The sequence below is a fragment of the Rhinichthys klamathensis genome, unplaced genomic scaffold, assembly GCF_029890125.1.
Source record: "Rhinichthys klamathensis goyatoka isolate OS25496 unplaced genomic scaffold, OSU_Roscu_1.1 h1tg000059l_1, whole genome shotgun sequence".
NCBI classification, from domain to species: Eukaryota; Metazoa; Chordata; class Actinopteri; order Cypriniformes; family Leuciscidae; genus Rhinichthys; species Rhinichthys klamathensis.
In genome coordinates, this window is record NW_026606604.1 from 7,242,069 (window position 1) to 7,262,343 (window position 20,275).

At 37.2% G+C, this 20,275-nt stretch overlaps 3 protein-coding genes across 7 annotated transcripts in view; 1 reads left to right on the top strand and 2 right to left on the bottom strand.

Moving 5' to 3' along the window:
• Window positions 1-1,376, bottom strand: part of LOC130084046 (glycogen debranching enzyme-like) — a 26,297-nt gene extending 24,921 nt beyond the window's left edge. For both annotated transcript variants that reach the window (XM_056249200.1, XM_056249199.1), the window contains exons 1-2: window positions 1,234-1,376; window positions 479-585 (exon numbers count right to left, since the gene is read on the bottom strand). In XM_056249200.1, coding sequence (XP_056105175.1) covers window positions 479-560 — 82 coding nt within the window. In that variant the 5' untranslated portion in view covers window positions 561-585; window positions 1,234-1,376. The remainder of the gene's footprint in view (window positions 1-478; window positions 586-1,233) is intronic.
• The window catches only part of frrs1b (ferric-chelate reductase 1b), an 11,773-nt gene extending 896 nt beyond the window's left edge, over window positions 1-10,877 (top strand). The window contains exons 1-17 of one of the 3 annotated variants that reach the window (XM_056249207.1): window positions 1,673-1,802; window positions 1,892-1,927; window positions 3,114-3,309; window positions 3,407-3,558; window positions 3,721-3,815; window positions 4,165-4,312; window positions 4,450-4,632; window positions 5,951-6,049; window positions 6,729-6,879; window positions 6,960-7,073; window positions 7,765-7,880; window positions 7,960-8,046; window positions 8,668-8,765; window positions 9,477-9,535; window positions 9,832-9,975; window positions 10,190-10,290; window positions 10,372-10,877. In XM_056249207.1, coding sequence (XP_056105182.1) covers window positions 1,797-1,802; window positions 1,892-1,927; window positions 3,114-3,309; window positions 3,407-3,558; window positions 3,721-3,815; window positions 4,165-4,312; window positions 4,450-4,632; window positions 5,951-6,049; window positions 6,729-6,879; window positions 6,960-7,073; window positions 7,765-7,880; window positions 7,960-8,046; window positions 8,668-8,765; window positions 9,477-9,535; window positions 9,832-9,975; window positions 10,190-10,290; window positions 10,372-10,464 — 1,878 coding nt within the window. In that variant the 5' untranslated portion in view covers window positions 1,673-1,796 and the 3' untranslated portion in view covers window positions 10,465-10,877. Of the gene's footprint in view, window positions 1-1,647; window positions 1,803-1,891; window positions 1,928-3,113; window positions 3,310-3,406; window positions 3,559-3,720; window positions 3,816-4,164; window positions 4,313-4,449; window positions 4,633-5,950; window positions 6,050-6,728; window positions 6,880-6,959; window positions 7,074-7,764; window positions 7,881-7,959; window positions 8,047-8,667; window positions 8,766-9,476; window positions 9,536-9,831; window positions 9,976-10,189; window positions 10,291-10,371 lie in introns of those variants that run through there. The other 2 variants (XM_056249208.1, XM_056249209.1) reach the window with 2 other exon arrangements.
• A 519-nt stretch (window positions 10,878-11,396) lies between these two features.
• Window positions 11,397-20,275, bottom strand: part of palmdb (palmdelphin b) — a 29,671-nt gene continuing 20,792 nt past the window's right edge. The window contains exons 1-4 of one of the 2 annotated variants that reach the window (XM_056249202.1): window positions 19,150-19,509; window positions 14,167-16,234; window positions 13,940-14,028; window positions 11,397-12,319 (exon numbers count right to left, since the gene is read on the bottom strand). In XM_056249202.1, coding sequence (XP_056105177.1) covers window positions 12,236-12,319; window positions 13,940-14,028; window positions 14,167-16,234; window positions 19,150-19,188 — 2,280 coding nt within the window. In that variant the 5' untranslated portion in view covers window positions 19,189-19,509 and the 3' untranslated portion in view covers window positions 11,397-12,235. Of the gene's footprint in view, window positions 12,320-13,939; window positions 14,029-14,166; window positions 16,235-19,149; window positions 19,510-20,275 lie in introns of those variants that run through there. The other variant, XM_056249201.1, reaches the window with a different exon arrangement.

The following is a 20,275-nucleotide window of genomic DNA, read 5'->3' on the forward strand; positions in this document are numbered from 1 at the left end:
TATGGTTGCATAAAAGTACTGCTTTGCAGTATGTAGTAAGCAGTTTGATTCTATAAGTAGTATTCTATTCTGTAATTAGCAACAATCTGACCGTTGCATACAATAGTAAACTATATTTACATTATCTACACTGCAAAACATATGAGCACCACAGAAAACAGGACAGAACACCAGCACATTCCTCCGCTATATATAGCGGACAGCTTTTTGAATGTGATATTAGGTGCTCATGCACCACGAGTAACGCATAAATCTATCCAAAGCTCCTTGGGTTCCAAAGTCTTGAGTTGCAGAGAGTAATAAAGTAAGACAAATAAAAGGGATAGAATAATTTATGCATCAACAACAGCATTAAAAATTATAAATGATACAAAAAATCTATAAAAGAATAAAATAAACATCATGATAGCACAACTGATGATGACGTAAATGAAAATATTTGCATTTGCAATGCACAATTTTTGAGAAGACGACCTACCTTGCTCCAAGCGAAATAGAGTGCGCTCCAGTCTCTCCATGTCGTTCAGGAGAAGCACTCGGGTCTGTTGGCCACGGAACATGTTGGTGGTGCTTTTTTAGGATGCCCTTTAAACACAGGAGAGGTAACCTCTGAATTTGCAAGAGTGTGTGCTATCATACGATAACAACGATCAACATGTGAACAATCTGTTGCAATTGGGGGATTTGTAAATGCTTGACATTTTCTCAACAATGTTTGAATAATCTGACCTACTGACCTAACCTGAAACATCATATGGACACGATGACATAGATAGATAGATAGATAGATAGATAGATAGATAGATAGATAGATAGATAGATAGATAGATAGATAGATAGATAGATAGATAGATAGATAGATAGATAGATCAGCAACTCTATACTGTACTTTTTTTTAATTTTGCATAAATACAGACATGCATAGTATAAAATAAATAAAAAGATAAAAAAATTAGGCCCTATTTGTTGATCACTTTATATCGCACAAATTTGGAAAAATGTAAAAGATACATTTTAGGCACTGTTACATTTCATAAACATAAAATTCAGCTTATAATGTATTTACATGTAAGATACGCTCAGAGAACTATTAAAACAACCAAAAAAATATTACTTATCTTGACACATGAGGCCTTTTATTTTTCCCATTTGATAGTAGCATGCATTTCATGCATTAAGTAAATATTAAAATGAGGAGCCATAATTGAAATGAACTAATAAAAGTTTAAATACCAGCAACATCCGACAGACTCCTCACTGGAGTGTCACCCGGTGTTAGTCAAGCAGACCTTATGCATCTAATAAGGTCATGCATCTGAGATGACATGACCTTTCAGTGACCCTAAATATAGCCGGTACCTTTAGTTACATCTCACTGGTTACATCAGGCAAAGCCTGTGAAGAACATGCGTTGTTCATGCAGGACAGGTGTGATAAAATTCGATGAACTATTGTAATTCCTCCAATAATAATAATATTTTTTATTAATAATGTATATTTTATAGTGAATTATTTATTATTATAGTCAATTTCAATAATACCACACAAAAACGAGCTGACAACACAACAGCCTAAATATTTAGACGACTTGGATTTCCGTTTGTCATTCATTTTTAGCCTCACCCACATGTCTTTGAAAGAATTTTTGAGCACGGCATTCAACCAATCAAACGATTCCTAGCAAAAAGACCGCCCATACCTTAGCACGTGCGCGTGCACATCCGCCTCACGCACAGTTGTGTTTATTTTTTTTTTTTACGTGACGTGATAGTGTGATGGTAATTTATTTTAGATGAATGGAGGTAAGCATATGAACTTATTTTATCCTTCCGTCAGCAGTTTATTGTGCTTGTCTGTCTGTTTGGCTGCTTCTTCATACACATGCGCGCAGACGTCTTGTCAACTAGGAAGTTGCTGCTGTTACAGTGTAAAGGTGAATGTGGCTGCTATATTTGTGTACATTTGACCCTAGTTTTTATGGAAGAGGTCGAATTTCCCCACTTTGCTTTAACTAACGCTTTTAGTCTTATCTGTCTGTATCAGTATGTCATTAGCCTGACGGAAGAGACAGAAACCTGACCTTAACCTGGCCCATATCACATTCACACTTGTAACACACACACACACATATTTTTACAGATCAGTGTCCATGTGTGTTGAAACGTTGCAGTCTTTTAGTGCTGTTTGGTAATCAGTTACAGTCACAGTCCTCCTTATCTTTTTTTCCAGGTTTCTCAGCAAAAACTGATGAGACAACAGGCATTTTTTGAAAAACGTTTGTAATGCGCAGCTGACTATATTTATTTGTATCATTGAATCATACTAGAAGTTAAAGGGATAGTTCACCCAAAAATGAAAATTCTGTCATCATTTACTCACCCTCAAGTTGTTTCAAACCTGTATGAATTTATTCTTCTGCTGAACACAAAAGAAGATATTTTAAAGAATATGGGTAACTAAACAGTTGATGGACCCCATTGACTTCCATACTATGGTAAAAAAAGAATAATAATAATATGGAAGTCAACTGGGCCCATTAACTGATTGGTTTCCGACATTCTTTAAAATGTTGTCTTTTGTGCCCGGCAGAAGAAAGAAATTCAGTCACACTTTAGATTAGGGTCCGATTCTCACTATTAACTTTTGTGTCAATAAATCCCTAATTATTGCTAGTTAATAGTTAGTAATGCTAGTTGTTAAGTTTAGATATTGGGTAGGATTAAGGGATGTAGAATAATTATTAATATGTGCTTTATAAGTACTAATAAACAGTCAATATCCTAGTAATATGCATGATAATAAGCAACTAGTTAATAGTGAGAATTGGACCCTAAACTGTTACCAGAAATTCATACAGGAATTAAACAACTTGAGGGTGTGTAAATGATGACAGAATTTTAATTTTTAGGTGAACTATTCCTTTAAGTACTAATAATATATATTTCGGCATGTCAAAGTACCATGGTATTACCATGTTTTTTCAGAGATGCATCTTGATATTATCATCTTTTTGCCCCTTATCAACTGCCCCACCTGTTTCAGCTACACTTGGATTGCTTGTGAAATTATCGTTGTAAAGTTTGGGTTTCACAGTAATTACCCATTTATTTCAGGTTCTCACAAAGATGAGGATTGTATTGTTGCTGCTCCCATTATGTTTAGAGACAGTCATTTGCTACAGTAATGGAAAGGTTGAAGAGGCTTGTGGGCACATGACACCCGGTCATGGCTATGTTCCCAGCCCCAAAGATCCACCATTCACCATCATAGCAGACAAATCCCAATTCAGCCCTGAAGATGAAATCAAAGGTATGAATGCTGTCTTGGTATACTTGTCAAATGTTACATTTTTTCAAATCTTGCTCTGACAAAAAAGTACAGTATAATCTGTTTTTCATATTCACAGTGACATTATCAATGGGGTCTTCAGGGACCAAACGGTACTTCAAAGGTTTCCTCATAGAAGCAAGGAATGCTGGGAATCTCAGAGAAATTGTCGGATCATTTAAGTTAATAAATTCTGACATTTCTCAGCTTCTTCGGTGTGACAATAAAGTGGTCAGTGACATTTATTGAGAACAAAATATTTATAAAAATATTTTCTTACTATTATTTGTTATTTATTAAACTAAAAAGATTAAATACTTAAGAAAGTATGGTACTTTGTTTCTCTCAAATGAATATAATTAATTGAACCTACGGTATTTTCAATATTCACAGAACTCTGCTGTGAGTCATACCAGCGATTCCCATAAGACAGAGGTCCAGGTGATCTGGGTAGCACCACCTGACTCTCCTTCCAGTGTGCAGTTTATGTAAGTATTCAAATGCTGTTTTTATCCACCTTCTAGTTACGAAACTTAAAGTCGGCATGAAACAGAAGTTGTGATATTCTTTTCTTCCCTATTGTGATGTTGGATGGTTGTGATTTGCTATTAGTCGATCTCTTGAGTCAGGTTGTCCCACTCCCACGCCAGTAAACACGTCATCAGAGAAGAGGGAGGGGAAGTTATTTTGATGAAATATTACGAGGGCACATGATTTGAAAAAAAGAATGTATAATAATTTATAGATACTGTAATATTGCATAAAAAATAAGAATCGTCAATCTGGATTTCATGGTGACTTTAATGTGGGTTGTTTTTCCTTTCTTTTTTCTTTCAGGTTAACAGTTGCCCAAGGCTATAAGGAATATTGGGTGAAGATTGCAGGTCCAGTGGTGTCCCAAAGTGGTGTCGTTCCTCCACCACAAACTACCTTTGGAGGTTCCACTGGTGCCAAAAGCACAGCTTTCTCAACACTGTCACGTTCAGTGAGTCAAACACTGCTTAAGTTACTGGAGTGATAGTTTACACACTGTCACGAGTTTGTGAAAATTCCAGGCTCAGAATCGTTGGAATATGTAAATAATATTAATGAATAATAATAATATTCTCTTCTCCTCTTCAGTTCACCTCTGAGGGCTGTGGAACCAGGAAGTCCTGTCTGAGAGATCCACAGGGCTGTGACCCACAAAATGACACGGCGTGTCACTTCCTGTCCTTTAGGGTAGAGGGCAATGGCGTGATGTTTGAGCTCAGTGGACCTGCAGATGGTTATGTGTCCTTTGCCTTATCACTGGACAAATGGATGGTAATATAGACAGACACATTGAATAATTTCATATTTTACATCCTATTGCACAACATGTATTACTTTGACCTTTTGTAGTATGACACACTCTGATTTCTGGTAAATAGTCTGAAAGTGTGAAATTATGGTTATAATCATTAAAGCTGCATTCCGTAATTTTGTTGGGTTAAAAATGATCCAAAATAAATTAAGCAAGTACATAACCAGCCAGTGTTCAAAACTATCTGCTTGCCTTAGCTCGATTCAAAACGGTAAGCTTGTAATAATGTTTTAATTCCAGTGGTACTGGTGGATTTCCGCGGGAGATTCGAGCATGTTTTTGCCTCATTACGTCACATCTGTACACATAAAGAAGGATTCTCGGCTAGTCGGCTATGTTGCGTGTGAGGATGTTGGAGATGGAGATTTATAGCCTTTTCTAACAGCACTTGATATAAACGTATCAATTTGATGGCGGATCCAGAAATGTTCAAACGACAATCATCAGTGACAACTGGAGATTCACCCGTTGTAAAATGCAAAAGACTTCCGACTTCGGAGTGGCTACAGAAAAAAAGAGACTGCAACCGGCCCATTGAAAAAACAAAGATAAATATCGGAAGGACATTATATGTAGTCACGCAATGCTGACGTTGTTAACATTAACAATTTGAGAACAAAGTATAATTAGCACCGTTTGACGTGATATGATAAGCGATCGTTAGATTTAATCAGCGCGATTTACTGTAATGCTTTTTTCCCCTTAGTTGGTCAGAACAAATTACTTACTTAATTTTCCAGTGAAAATTCTTATGTTGGTCATACTTCCAAAAAGTAGAATCTGTGATTTCGAATGCCAGTACCCACACCGACTGACAGCCGCAGATTATCCTCAAAACCTTGTATTCATCCGCGCTGTGCCGTGCCGAGGCACAACCCACGTAAAGTTGATAATTCCGTGAATAACTGCAATTGCAGATTTCAAACAGAGATGGCGACAAAGAGGAAAAACTACGGACTGCAGCTTTAACTAAAACTAAAATGTATAAAAAACACATTTCTTTCATTTTTTTTAGTTTAACTTTAAGCACTAAAATAACTTTAATAAAATATATAGGCATATTTTTCAAGAAAAATAAATTACAATAATTGCTAAAACTTTAACTAAAATGAAAATTACAAATATTTATGAAAACAATATAGTATAATAGTATATCATTGATATGATAGTGATGTAATAGCATATCATTGATTCTAAAATAAAATATTATTATCATTATGCCTTTGAATGACTAGCATGTCTTAGCATAAATAATAGCAAATGTGTTGTGAATTTCAGGGGAACGATGATGTCTATCTGTGTATCAAAGACAGAGACAGAGTTGATATCAAGGCTGCATTTGTTTTTGGACGGACTCACCCAGAAATCTCTTCAGAGGTATACTTGCATTGATTAAACAGTGAAAATGTCTAACAAACAGCACACCCTGGTTTAAGTGAGAAATAATCTGCAGCCGAGGCGGAGTTCAACGGCCTGGTTTCAATCATTCAGCATATATTACGGTTTCCACACCTCAAAATATTGTTCAAATGTTTTTTTTTTAAAGACATTTGTCAGGTTTTTGCCCTTAAAATGCTTTTCGCGTTTCATCCCAAGCCTCTGTTGCTAATTCTATGAATCATCTTTGAGCTGGAAATGGAGGCTTGACTAATGCAGTTATATTTGATTGAAACAGCTTCTAGAACAAGAAAAAACAAGGGTGGGACTTGATTTTCTCCATCGAGAATTGATTGGATGGTTGTGGTTTGCTATTGCTGCAAATAAAATAAAAACATAATGATGTGCATGGGTAAATCATTTATAATAAATACTGAAATATTCCATAAAATAATTGAGAATTGTTAATTTTGATTTCATGGTGACTTTAAGCTTGACAGCGCTGCTTACCTTATACTTTTGCACAGGAATGATAACAGGAATTTGATTTTTGTTTTTAAATTATTACTTTAAAAACATACTAAAATATTTAAAGACAAGCCCCCCCCCCCCCCCCCCCCCCCAATATATTATTAATATGAATTTAATCTCTTGTCTTTGTGCTCATATTCATTCCTAGAACATTTTGAAAGATACAGTTTGGAGACTATCAGACGGAGTGATTCAGTGTAGCTTCAGCAGAGACATTCGTCTCCAACCTGACAATGTGAATCGGTACATCCTGGACCAGATGTACTACCTCTTCATGGCACATGGTCGAGCTGAAAATGGTAAGACATTGTTTTTTTAGTTTTTTTTATTATTATTTTCTGTGGTCGAAAGTGTCAAAGACTGTTTTCTCTCTCTCCAGGGCTAACTCATCGGCATGACCGCCAACCTCTGATTTCGACCTATCAGACAGTCATAACGGGACCTCCTGAGGATCTAACTGGTTCTCGATCGCCCTTGCTCATCAAATATCATGGTGATGTTAAATAACAAAACTGGGCAGATTGTTTGTTTGAATCGTTATAAGAATTGTTAATAGAAATTTATCGGAGATAGAAATTTAATCTGAGATCACTTAAATATTAAGTTAAATATTTTCTTCTAATATTTATGTTTTATTTAATTTCAGCTTTATTTCAATCTAATTTCTTACTCCGATAAATGAAAATTCTATCTCCATCTGATAGAAAATTCTTGGCAACTAATGGAAATAATAAATAAAAGTTCTAAAATTAACTGAAATGAAAATAAATTAAAGCTATGTAATATAAAAAACACAAAAACTTATAAAAGTGACAAAAGCCCATAACTAAATTACTAAATATATATATAAATATAAAACTCAAAGCCAATCAAAACATTATTAAGTACTATAATTTTAGATAAATAATACTAAAATTATCTGTTTTGGGCACATGTTACAAAAGATTTCTATTTCAAATAAATGCAAAAATAAAAGGTAATTCAAAACATTATTAAGTACTGAACATAATGCTAAAATAACACTGTTTTGGGCTCTTGGGGAAGTAAACATCGACCTAGCAAACACCCAAAATACCATAGTAATTGTGTAGTTGTGGCAACATTTACAAAAATCTTAAAGTTTTAAAGATAACATCTGGTTTCTGCTAACTGTTCTAAAACTCAGCATCTGTTTGTATCTGAAGGGGCTTTCATGCTGATCGCCTGGATGTCGACAGTCAGTGCTGGTGTCATCATGGCACGATATTTCAAACCCGATTGGCCTGAAAGGAATATTTTGGGGCAGAAGGTCTGGTTTCAGGTAGGAGCTTGTTTGCTAAAATGTGGATTTCGGAACATTTTCAAATGTGTATCATCTTCAAGGTTTTCTGTTTCCACAGTTACACCGAATGCTGATGACCCTCACAGTTCTGCTCACCTTGGTCGGCTTTGTTTTGCCTTTTATGTACAGAGGAGGCTGGAGCAAGGTAACACACACACACACACACACACACAGACATCTGCCTATGAGTAAGACTCATGCTTTAACAGTGTGTCATATTTTCGCCCCCTTTATCACACACCTCTGACTGTTCAACAGTGCTGTCAATGTGTCAGATCCCACATGCTGTCTGCTCAGAATAAAAAAAGAGCCAATAAATGTCCCGTGTTCATCAGCTGTGACCCATCTTTTTGGCTCGTTTAAGAAAAACACACCCACTTTTCTTCAGGGATTAATCAAGCGCAGTGTTGATCGAGTGTCTTATTAATTCCGCAAGTGCTGGCTTATTTGAGCCTCAAGCTGACACGTGTATCCATCCGTAAGGCTGGGCATGAGGGACACATTTGTGACTCAACAGGGGCATCTGTGACATCCATCTTGCCAAGTATCTGTCACAGCTTCTGTCATTTCCTGTGTATGACCAGCTGAGGGCGCCCTGTTCCAGTTGTCCAACCCGCCCCCACACAAAATAATACCAATCTAACTTGTACTTTGGCAGACTTTGACTTTGTCTGTTCCCTGTCATTACTAATTTCTTCATGAAGTTTGTTGACAACATTAGCTTCATTAATACAGTCAGTTCTAATCTGTAATCTATTTTCCACAGCGGGCAGGCATACACCCCTATTTGGGCTGTGTCGTCATGGCACTCACTGTCATCCAACCTGTCATGGCGCTTTTCAGACCAGCGCCAGACGCCTCCAGGTAAATCCTGGAAACAGGAGCACTGCATAATACAGATAGAAAAGAAATGTTTACTATGAACTATTACCATATACTGCAGTTTATACTGTGCTCTGCATAGATTTTTTTTTTTTTTAAGTAGAGTTGGCATTTTCCACTGAATTTTTAAGCAGCAGAACTGTTTTCAACATTCCTAATTAGAAATGTGTTTTTTTGAGCACCAAATCAGTAGATTAAAATGATTACTGAAGGATCATGTGACACTGAAGGCTGGAGTGCTACAAATTCAGCTTTGCCACCACAAGAATAAATTACATTTTGAAATATCTTCAAATAGAAAACAGTTATTTTAAAATGAATTAATATTTCAAAATATTTGTTTTTACAGTATTTTTGATTAAATAAATGCAGCCTTGGTGAGCAGAAGAAAACAATGTTTTGAAAGGCAGTGTACAATATACCATTCTGAACAATATAACAAGATTCTGAATTGTCTGTCAGGAACTATGATATTTTATAAAAATGTTAAACACATTATGCATACTGCAAAAAAAAAAAGAAAAGAAATTCCTGTTAAGGTGGCTTCTGAGTTGTATGTCAGGGGCTATCCCATTTTAGAAAATGTTTAAACAGTGAGTGTAGATAGCTTGTGAATTGTGAATACAGTTTTAATATTAATTGTGATTGAAATGGTCATGTTTGAAATGTCTTTTCTGTGAAACCTGCTCTCAGGAGATACATCTTCAACTGGATGCATTTTGGAACAGGAACAATAGTTCAAATCCTAGCTGGTAAGATTGATTCAACGCTGTGAATAGTCTTGAATGGGTAATTATGTGGCTCCGATCTATAGTATAAACAATGTCGACAGCAGAAAGTGGCTTTGTAAGCTCAGTAAAATTGCACAGTGAACAGTTTTGTCAGAATCAAATTTTATTATCAAAACTGATTGCATGTGGTATACTGTATAATATATTGTATTGCAGTTTTATGGAGGCTAGTCATGTTATGATGCATAATATTAGTTCAGAGTGTCTGAAACACTAGCAGTATGTGTTAAGCGAGCTGTGTGTGTTTCCTGATTTAGTTGTCACCATCTTCCTCGGGATCCACCAGCAAGCTCTGCTCCTGCCGGCCCCATGGTCCACAGGGGTCCTGGCGTTCATGGTGATCTGGTTTGTGCTGGCAGATTTGGTTTTGGAAGTGCATCGAAGGGGGTTTTTACCAATAGGTCAGTGAACCGCCTCCAACCATGTGTGTTTTGTACTTGGATTCCTCCGTTTACTGTATGTTTATGAGTAGTGTTTCTTAGTGTCTCGCCTGGAAATCATTTGTGCTGTATGAATCCATTAAATTGTCAAATGTTTTTATTATACTGCATTAGTAATTGACATGTTGGGTTGAATGCTAATCGGCTTCAGTTTTTGTGTACGTGTGCTTTTCAGGTAAATATTTTAAAAACGTCAAATTCTACACTGAACATATTAATTCTGACGACAAAGAGGAGATTATGTTTGTTCCTGATGAGAATCAGACTTCTAGCATGGTGAGTTAAGTTTGTTTCCTCATGACCAACATGTGCATTTCATTACGGTTATATCCACTGCATGTTTGTTTCTTTTTCTAGGAATCTTGTTTTAAAAACATAGTTCTGGCTGTTTATCTCTGTGGAAATCTGGGATTTCTGACTGTTCTCCTTTGGACCATCAGTTTAGCATGACACTCTCAGCAGTCATTTCCACATTTAGTCTCAGGGACTTTCTCTAATTGTGCCCATGTTAAAACAAGCCAAAGAAATATGGAGTACGTTATACTAACTAATGACCAGCTGTCAATTTTCGGTGATTATTTAAAATGAATTTGTCTAACTTGAAATTAAATTTCTTTACTGCTGAGGTATAAATCAATTTAGTTGTATGATTTTTTTTTAGAAGTTTTTGTAATTTATTTTTATTATAAATGTTATGGTTTACCTATAAAATGATTTGTTGTAAAGAACAAATGATGCTTTTATTTAAATGTCTCCTGATTATCTGCTTTTTAAAAATCGAATCTGAAAAACGTATTACCTTTGTGTGTTATTTGGAGAAACCATTATTGATCATGTTTACAGATCAAGTAAATATGAAATGATGTTTTTGAACGACGTGTTCTGGATGAGGATTTCTGAAAGTGAATTGTGGATTTAAAGACTGTTACTGTTGCCTGAGATGTAAACATTCACAACCGCATTAAAAACGATTGTGCCCGTTATATACAAAGACCGAATGTAGTTTGGATGAAATAAACCATTTATTGAAGGTTTTTGCACACAAGACAATCTGTGACAGATCTATTGCCTTTTTAATAAAGCTTTTTTAAATTAAACTGTTACTGGCTTTATCTTCTAGAATTTGTGCATTTATTTTGTATTGATGCATCTCTTTGCACAGTTATTTCAGCTGTTTAAGAACATGGGTTCCTGTGCTGCTGGCTCTCTCTGTAAAATCATCTTTTGGTGAGTTATTTCATATAGACTGAATACCATGCCATTTATTTGTGTGTGTGTGTCATAATACATTTTCTGTGTGAGAATGTGTTTTCTCCTGTGAAGTGTTAATACAAAGACAAGCTGGTGTGTTTGCAGTTAACTGTTTTAGTAGAAAAAGACAATTCCTTTTAATTGACATTTATTTTTGAATTCTTATTTTGAACACGTAATTGTTCAAATGGTACGCAAAGCAAGAATGTTCTTGTGACTGACATGGTAAGCAAGGTTAGCAAGCAATACTCTTTTAAAAGCATGGCGGTTTGACAAATATGCACATTTTCTGTGGACAACAAAGCAACAGGTCATTTTCAGATAGTAGATGATTTTCTGAACAGGTTTAAGCTTTTCATACTAAGTGTAACTGAAGTATTGAAATGTTATCTGGATGCAGATTAGGATCTTCAAAAAATGTCCTCTATTCCTTGAGCAATCATAGCAATCAAATTCATATTCATTCTTTAAAAAAAAGAAATCTCTCAATGATTTCCTTTTGACAAAAGATACCAAATTGATGTTTTCTGTGATATTTAACAAAATGCATCCATTTAGTGTATATTTTGACTTAAATTTTATCCTAAAACCCTTTAATACGGTTTCATATTTTCATATAATTTAGGGATATACAAACATTTCCATACAGGAAAATACGAATATATGAATATACGAATATACAGTACATATTCTCCTTAACTTCATAGACAAAACACTAAAAAATATGGTTTATAAGTCTCTTTAGATACCTCATCAAAGAGGAATCACACATATGCGTGAAACTTTACATTCAAATAACATTTAGGCATCCTGGCTTATGCAGATTTGTTTCTGGATCAACAACAAAGTCACACAAGCAGCAGTAGCAAGTGTATATGCTGTCACAATAAACAAACAAGTTTGAGCATTGAAATTTTTCTTTTACGTAAAACAGCTGCAAATTGACGATCAGTGTCCATCTTGTTTTTTTTTACTCATTGTTCGCAAACTCCCCTGCCTCCCAGCGCAAAGCCATGGCACTTTTACGTCGGCCTCCAGCATAAGTTTCAAGAAACTAGTGAGAGGACGATAAAAGTGATTTTCATTTTCAATTTTCTCTGAAAACATGGACGCTTTGAGATCATTACAGGCCTGTATATATATATATACACACACACACACACACACACACACACATATATATATACACTGTATATACAGTGCTGGTCAGAATTATTTGCCCCCTTGGTAAATATAATCAAAAATGGCTGTAAAAAATAAATCTGCATTGTTTATCCTTTTGATATACACTCACCTAAAGGATTATTAGGAACACCTGTTCAATTTCTCATTAATGCAATTTTCTAATCAACCAATCACATGGCAGTTGCTTCAATACATTTAGGGGTGTGGTCCTGGTCAAGACAATCTCCTGAACTCCAACTGAATGTCAGAATGGGAAAGAAAGGTGATTTAAGCAATTTTGAGCGTGGCATGGTTGTTGGTGCCAGACGGGCCGGTCTGAGTATTTCACAATCTGCTCAGTTACTGGGATTTTCAAGCACAACCATTTCTAGGGTTTACAAAGAATGGTGTGAAAAGGGAAAAACATCCAGTATGCGGCAGTCCTGTGGGCGAAAATGCCTTGTTGATGCTAGAGGTCAGAGGAGAATGGGCCGACTGATTCAAGCTGATAGAAGAGCAACTTTGACTGAAATAACCACTCGTTACAACCGAGGTATGCAGCAAAGCATTGTGAAGCCACAACACGCACAACCTTGAGGCGGATGGGCTACAACAGCAGAAGACCCCACCGGGTACCACTCATCTCCACTACAAATAGGAAAAAGAGGCTACAATTTGCAAGAGCTCACCAAAATTGGACAGTTGAAGACTGGAAAAATGTTGCCTGGTCTGATGAGTCTCGATTTCTGTTGAGACATTCAGAGGGTAGAGTCAGAATTTGGCGTAAACAGAATGAGAACATGGATCCGTCATGCCTTGTTACCACTGTGCAGGCTGGTGGTGGTGGTGTAATGGTGTGGGGGATGTTTTCTTGGCACACTTTAGGCCCCTTAGTGCCAATTGGGCATCATTTAAATGCCACGGCCTACCTGAGCATTGTTTCTGACCATGTCCATCCCTTTATGGCCACCATGTACTCATCCTCTGATGGCTACTTCCAGCAGGATAATGCACCATGTCACAAAGCTCGAATCATTTCAAATTGGTTTCTTGAACATGACAATGAGTTCACTGTACTAAAATGGCCCCCACAGTCACCAGATCTCAACCCAATAGAGCATCTTCGGGATGTGGTGGAACGGGAGCTTCGTGCCCTGGATGTGCATCCCACAAATCTCCATCAACTGCAAGATTCTATCCTATCAATATGGGCTAACATTTCTAAAGAATGCTTTCAGCACCTTGTTGAATCAATGCTACGTAGAATTAAGGCAGTTCTGAAGGCGAAAGGGGGTCAAACACAGTATTAGTATGGTGTTCCTAATAATCCTTTAGGTGAGTGTATGTATATATATATATGTATATATATATATATATATAATTTGCTAATAAAATATCAAAAGGATTAACAATGCAGATTTATTTTTTACAGCCATCTTTGATCATATTTACCAAGGGGGCAATAATTCTGACCAGCACTGTACATGCACATATACATACATATACTTACTCGATGATCACATGACAAAGCTGAACGATCCATTCTGCATGTTTTCATTGGAGATGAAGGGGATGATTTGCATTTAATTGGCACATCATCTGAAATTATATTGAAAACCAATAATGAACAGATCTTTTTATGACATGCATGTGTTTTGCAGTCTCGGTGATGTAGTCATTACTTCAGATGAATTAAATAAAAAATTCTGTCAGTATTTTTCTGTTGGCATGCAGTACCTGTAAACGATGAGCTATCCAAACGGTTTGGAGACATCAGGAAGTGATCCTTTGAGTAAACACTGGCCCTTTGACGTTTCAGTTCCTCTTCTCGCTGCCTCACCATCTTAATCTCCTCATCAACGAGAGATATCGTACTCCTGGACCGCAGCTTAAAAAACGGGTTGTTGAGGAACATCTTCTCCTGGGTTTCCTCTGAAGCAGAATTCAAGTTGAACTCAGATGCACTTCGAATGATGAGGTTTGATGTCTCCAGAATGATGACATTAGGGGTATCTTCAGGTCTCCAGTCAGCAGATTTGGAGGACACCATCTTTCCATGTCGTGGACTTGGAGGGAAAGGCTCTGTCTCGAGGACGATAACGCTGTTGGTGGCAAAGTCTAGTTTCTGTGAGCTTTTGGTTGGTGAGGAGGTAATGGTGAAAGAAGGCATCATGCTGATGAGAGATTTGGATATACTACTATCGTCATCCTGGTGATCAAACATCTTCCTTTTCTCATCGATTTCTTGGCATAGTTTTCCAGGGTTCAAGCTGGCAGATCTCACCCTCATCTGTACGCAGTCACTGGAGCACGATTTTGACATTCCCCTCTCACGCCTCAGGTTGTCCTCACGCTCCATGGTCAGGCGAATCTCTTTCTCAATTGGAGTCTCTGGGTCTTCAAACGGCGATCTGTAGCTAGAGTCGTCCAGACCTGAATCCTCAGAGCAAGGGCTAAACTGGCTGTGCGCATAGTCTTCTGCAAGCGACAAGCACTCAAGGTCCCTCTTGGGCCGGTCAATGTTGCGGACAGGCGTATACATGAAACTGTGACTACCTTGGCAGGTGCCAGATCGAGTTGTTGGTGTGCTTGGATGGTGTGTCAAGTTTTTCGTTTGCTCTTCGATCTCTAGCCACTGTTGGCGGGCAACTTTGAAATCCACATGTTCAGTACTGACGTTCTCGCTTTTCATTTCCTGAATCACACAATAATCTTTCGGCACCTTTTTGCCGGAATCGGATTTGACGGAATCGAATGAATTGCTCTTGTGGGTTGCTGAGCCTCGTCCAAGATCCTCATCATCTTCGGAAATCTTGGACAAGCCGTGGAACAGTGTGGATGAATTGTAAGATATCTCTTGCGGTTGCTGATCTGGGTCATTCCCTGGTTGTTCTAGCACTTCTTCTCCCACAGGAACCTCCTGCTCTTCAGTTTCCTTTGAAACTTCCTCAGTATTCAGAACTTCTGTTTTTTGAATAAAGAGTTCTTGTGCGCTCAGCTCAAGGCTGTCAAGGTAGGAATCATCATCTTCCTTATTGATGGAGGAAGAGAAGAAGCACCTCCATTTATCATCGGTTTCGCTGTCTGACGACGCTGCAGCAATTTCGACACGAAGACACTCGTCTATTTCGTCTGGGTCGTGACAGGACTCTGTGGAGACGTCTGACAGAACTTCTTCTCGGATGTAGTGCTCAAGGATGGTTTCTTCTGGCTCCTCACATCCAAAACTTTCTAAGATGGCTTCATGCGAGTTTATACCCAATGGGTCTAACATATCTGCATCGCCAACATCATCTGTTTGAGGTGCGATGTTCTCCAACGGTTCCTGTCTCAGCGAATCTTGCCTCTTATGTGTGACGTCATTTTCATACACGCTCTCAGCACTTGACGGAGTGTCGGATATCGAAGAGGTAATTGACTCATTACGATAAAGTTCTTCTTGAGTGTCCTCCAAGACAAGCGCCTCTTTTGGACTGCAAACGTCTTCAAGCTCATCAGCCTTGGTCTCCGTAGGAGGTAAGCCTGCTAAAATGTCGGCCACAACTTTTGTACTAATGGACTCTAAAACATCAGCATCATGACAAACTTGTTCATCTATGTTTCCTGTGTCCTTGCTCTCAGGTAACTCAGTCTCCAGGACTTCCATTTCACAGTCAATTATGTTTGCTGTGCCGGAGTTTTCACTTGTCTCCATGGTTACAGGCTCAGACAGGGACTTCAGCTCTGTATGCTCTGGATTCTCAGGATGAGAAGAACCTGCAATCTCTTCCAGTCTATCCACCTCTTCAAGCTCACCCGTAGCTCCCTGCAAGTGAAAAATACGACAAAGAAATTCAAAAGCAGCAAGATGAATAGCATTTCCCTAATCACCAAAACATTCACAGCATATCAAAGCTAATTTGCACCCACTCATGTTTACCGATCTTATGTAATACTAAATTTCTACGTTTTTCAGGGCTGATTCTTATATAGGAAACTTTCTGAGCTTGAGCTGACATAGCTGAAAGTAATATTCCTGGCAGGAGGTTGAAAAACATGCTTGACTAACAACTTTTACAAATAAAGTAAAACCACTAAAATACATCAGGAATGGTGGCACATAATGCATTTTATACTGAGTAATTAAATTTCAGTTCTTTAATGGTTCCATTAACGATTTATTTGAATTTTGAGGAAAAAAATCTAATTCTGTTTTTAAAGGATGGTTCACCCAAAAATTTAAGTTTTGACTTTTTTTTTCCCCCCTCAAGATGTTCGAATCCTGTATGAGTTTCTTTATTCGGTTGAACACAAAAGAAGATTTTTTGAAGAATGTTGGTAACCAGACAGTTGACGGTAGCCATTGACTTACATAGTTTTTTTTTTCCTACAATGGAAGTCAATGGGGCCCATCAACTATTTGGTTACCAGCATTCTTCAAATGATCTTCTTCTGTGTTCAACAGAAGAAATAAAATAAATACAGGTTAGGAACAACTTGAGGGTGAGTAAAAGGGTGAACTATCCCTTTAATACATTTTAAATAAGAAGAAAAAAGAGGTGTCAGATTGAATTATTATTTTATTTTATAAAATACCACAGAAAAATAATGTGACATTGTCATATGAACAACAATGTTTTAGGTTGGGTTGGTTCATTGAGTAAGACATTATGAAATGAATGACTTGCTGTTCAGTAAATAAATGAGAATAATTGCGAAACTGATTTATACGTTTTTCTGTATCACTTAAAAGAACTGCTAATAAGAGTCATTTGCTAAGTGATTTGACTTCACTGATCGCGTTGTATGTATTGATTCACCAAAATGTTCCGGCTCATATGAATCATTAGCTTGTGACTTCACATATCGTGCTGTATGTGATTCACTAAAAAAGACTCATTCGCTCATTAGACTGTTTTGCACTAAAAAAGTCGGACACGTCCGAGTATTCTGAATTGGCAGAAGAATATTCGCTATAACCGTTAATGGAACCGAACGTTATCAAACTCATTCCGTCCTGGTTTTCCAAAATAAAGATTCTGTCATTTACTCACCTCAAGTTATTCCAAACCTGTATGAAATGAATTTCATTATCTGATGAACACAGGGGAAGATATTTTGCCGAATGTAAACAACTTGAGGGTGAATAAATGATGACAGAATTTTAATTTTTTGGGTGAACAATCTCTTTAATAGGACCTTCTGAAAGAGAACAGATGCGAATCTAGTGTGAGAGGAAAGCATAGCGGCCTATGAACGACTAAAGAAAAGAACGACTGGTAAGGATAGTATTCAGAGTGAAATAACCTCAGATAGCTTACTGCAGCCACTTTTTCAGGTAAGAATTGAGATCAAATAATGCCAGAATTTTTTAATTTTTTTTAGGCTGAGATGAAAAATTGTGACAGAGGCACAGCACTGCTAAACGTCCAGCAACGCGTTGTTGAAAGCCACCATGTTGTTGTTGTTGTAATTGCACAGCACTTAAAAAACAGGTTAGTCACTATTAGTTTCACTCTGCACAGAAATTCTTACCTTTTGAACTGACTCTCCCAAATTGCACCTTGTTACATCTGTTTAACACATTTTATAGTGTGAACGTTATTTTTAAAATGCACAAACAGGCGTTTGAAATTCACCTGGGCTTCCTTATGTAAAATATGCAAGATTAGCCTATTCCCTATATTAGATTATTCCAGGGTTTAAGAAGAAAGTGAAATCACTTGTTTAATTTCAGTGAATTACTTCACAAAAGTGGGTTATAGTAGGCAGAAATAAGTAGACTCATTATATAAGACTGCAGAACTGGCTCTTATTCATGTCCTGCAGTTAATCAGCAGCATAGGCTCTGGATCAGACGGGAAAAGAAAGAAGAAATCTTATCTACTGAAAGATAACACCCTCATAGACTGCCACTGCACTGACCACAGGGTTTCTTTTATTGCATACCGAGAGAGCATTTTATATGAGATTTAACAATCAATCACACATTACATGTACTTATTTGTCTTGTCTTGTTGATGCGCCACTGCAGAGCGTTTGATCACGGCAGCGTGGTTTGTTTACATGGATTTTTCTGATCTCATTCGTACCAAGTGCCAAAGTGATGTGTGATCTAACGCTCAAACACTTTCTGACAGACTAAATCACCTGCCATGGGGATTAGAAAAGGGATTTTTTTTTCTCTCTCACAACATCAAGACCACAATTACACACTTGAATGCTGAACATAACACAATATCAGCACAATATGGGGGTTGTGCTGAAATCAAAATGGACAAATTGACAGCACCATTCCTAGATTATATAATTTCACTTTGGCTTGAAATACTTTAGTCGTCTAGCTGTTCCTTGATGTCTTTTTGGTACAATTACCAGCATTGCACGAAAGTCTCCCGCAATCATTCAAAACTCAAGCGGCATGCTAATGCGACCACTAAAAACAGTCAAAATTATGTGAAATTACCATCCACTTCAGCGCCTGCCCATTTCACCCCAATCAAGCAACACAAAAGGCACAAAGCCTCATGAAAATGACAAGCGGTAAAGTGTTGACTACCATAGCAACACCCCCTACCCGGCTCCTCCTCTAGCAGCTCAGCTTGTGAGAAAACTTCAACACTCTCGCACCCTCTCCGTCTCAGCATTTGTGTCATGACAATCTGTAATCCATAAATTATTCAGTGACAATAACATTTGCATTGAAGGCAGACGGAGGAACCAGCGTGTCCCAATACCTACCGTGAGCTTTAGAAACAGGAGCCAGAAGGAGATCATCATCACTTTGCCAAAAAAATCTTCCTGGTGAAACCTGCATGAACTCTGGGCTTGAGTAAATAGTTTGTGGATGCATGGATTGGAAGTGAACTTGCCCTGATACGGGAGTTATTGGCAGAAATGCCATTGCGAGTTGGTCTGATGTCACTGATGTTGACATGAGTGGTCACCTCAGGGCATCTCAACTCTGATTGGCCGCTCCACTGTTTTTGCATTAACAGCTGCAGTTTTGGCTGACTGATCAATAAGTGGCTTGTCAATGAGGTCGATGGGTTTCCTTAAATGAAAGTTATGTCACAGGGGATTGTGGCATAGTTGTTGGTGCAGAGATTTTACTAATAAATATAATCAAGGTATAAATTTTGAACTGTTTCGGTATCTAATAGGCTGTGCGCATCATTGTGTGAGCAAAGGCCATTAAAGAAGAACATTTCATGCTCAAGGTTGTTCTATTCAGAATGAAATAATAACCTGTGTGGAGCATCACAGTAACAGGTGCTGGGGGGCCAGAGCGTAGGTGGCCATTCAGATGCATGTGACTGAGCACTGAGCCTTTGGAAATGGGAAGGCAATGTTCTCGGGTGATAAAAATCACTATGCGGCATGAGAGCATTGCAGAATAAGACACAAATGTCTCGAAGGGAGAATTTTGTAGAGATTCATCAGTTTGAATGGAAAAATGACTTGGTATTTGTTCTTTTTATGTACGTATTGACTATTTAAAATTAACTATATACTGTATCTGAAATTATTTAGAGAAGCTGCTTGTACATAAAACTAGTTTTTAATACAACAAGAGAATAAATATATATTAAATATAAATACAAATATAAATATACAAGAATGAAGTTCAGATATTACTTCAGACCTTTACCAAATAGTAAAAATATATATACACACACATGTATATATGTATGTATGTATATATATGTAAATATATACACACACCGGTCAAAAATTTTGAAACACTACTATTTTTGTTTTTGAAAGAAGTCTCTTATGCTCATCAAGCCTGTATTTATTTGATCAAAAATACAGAAAAAACAGTAATATTGTAAAATATTATTACAAATTAAAATAATGATTTTCT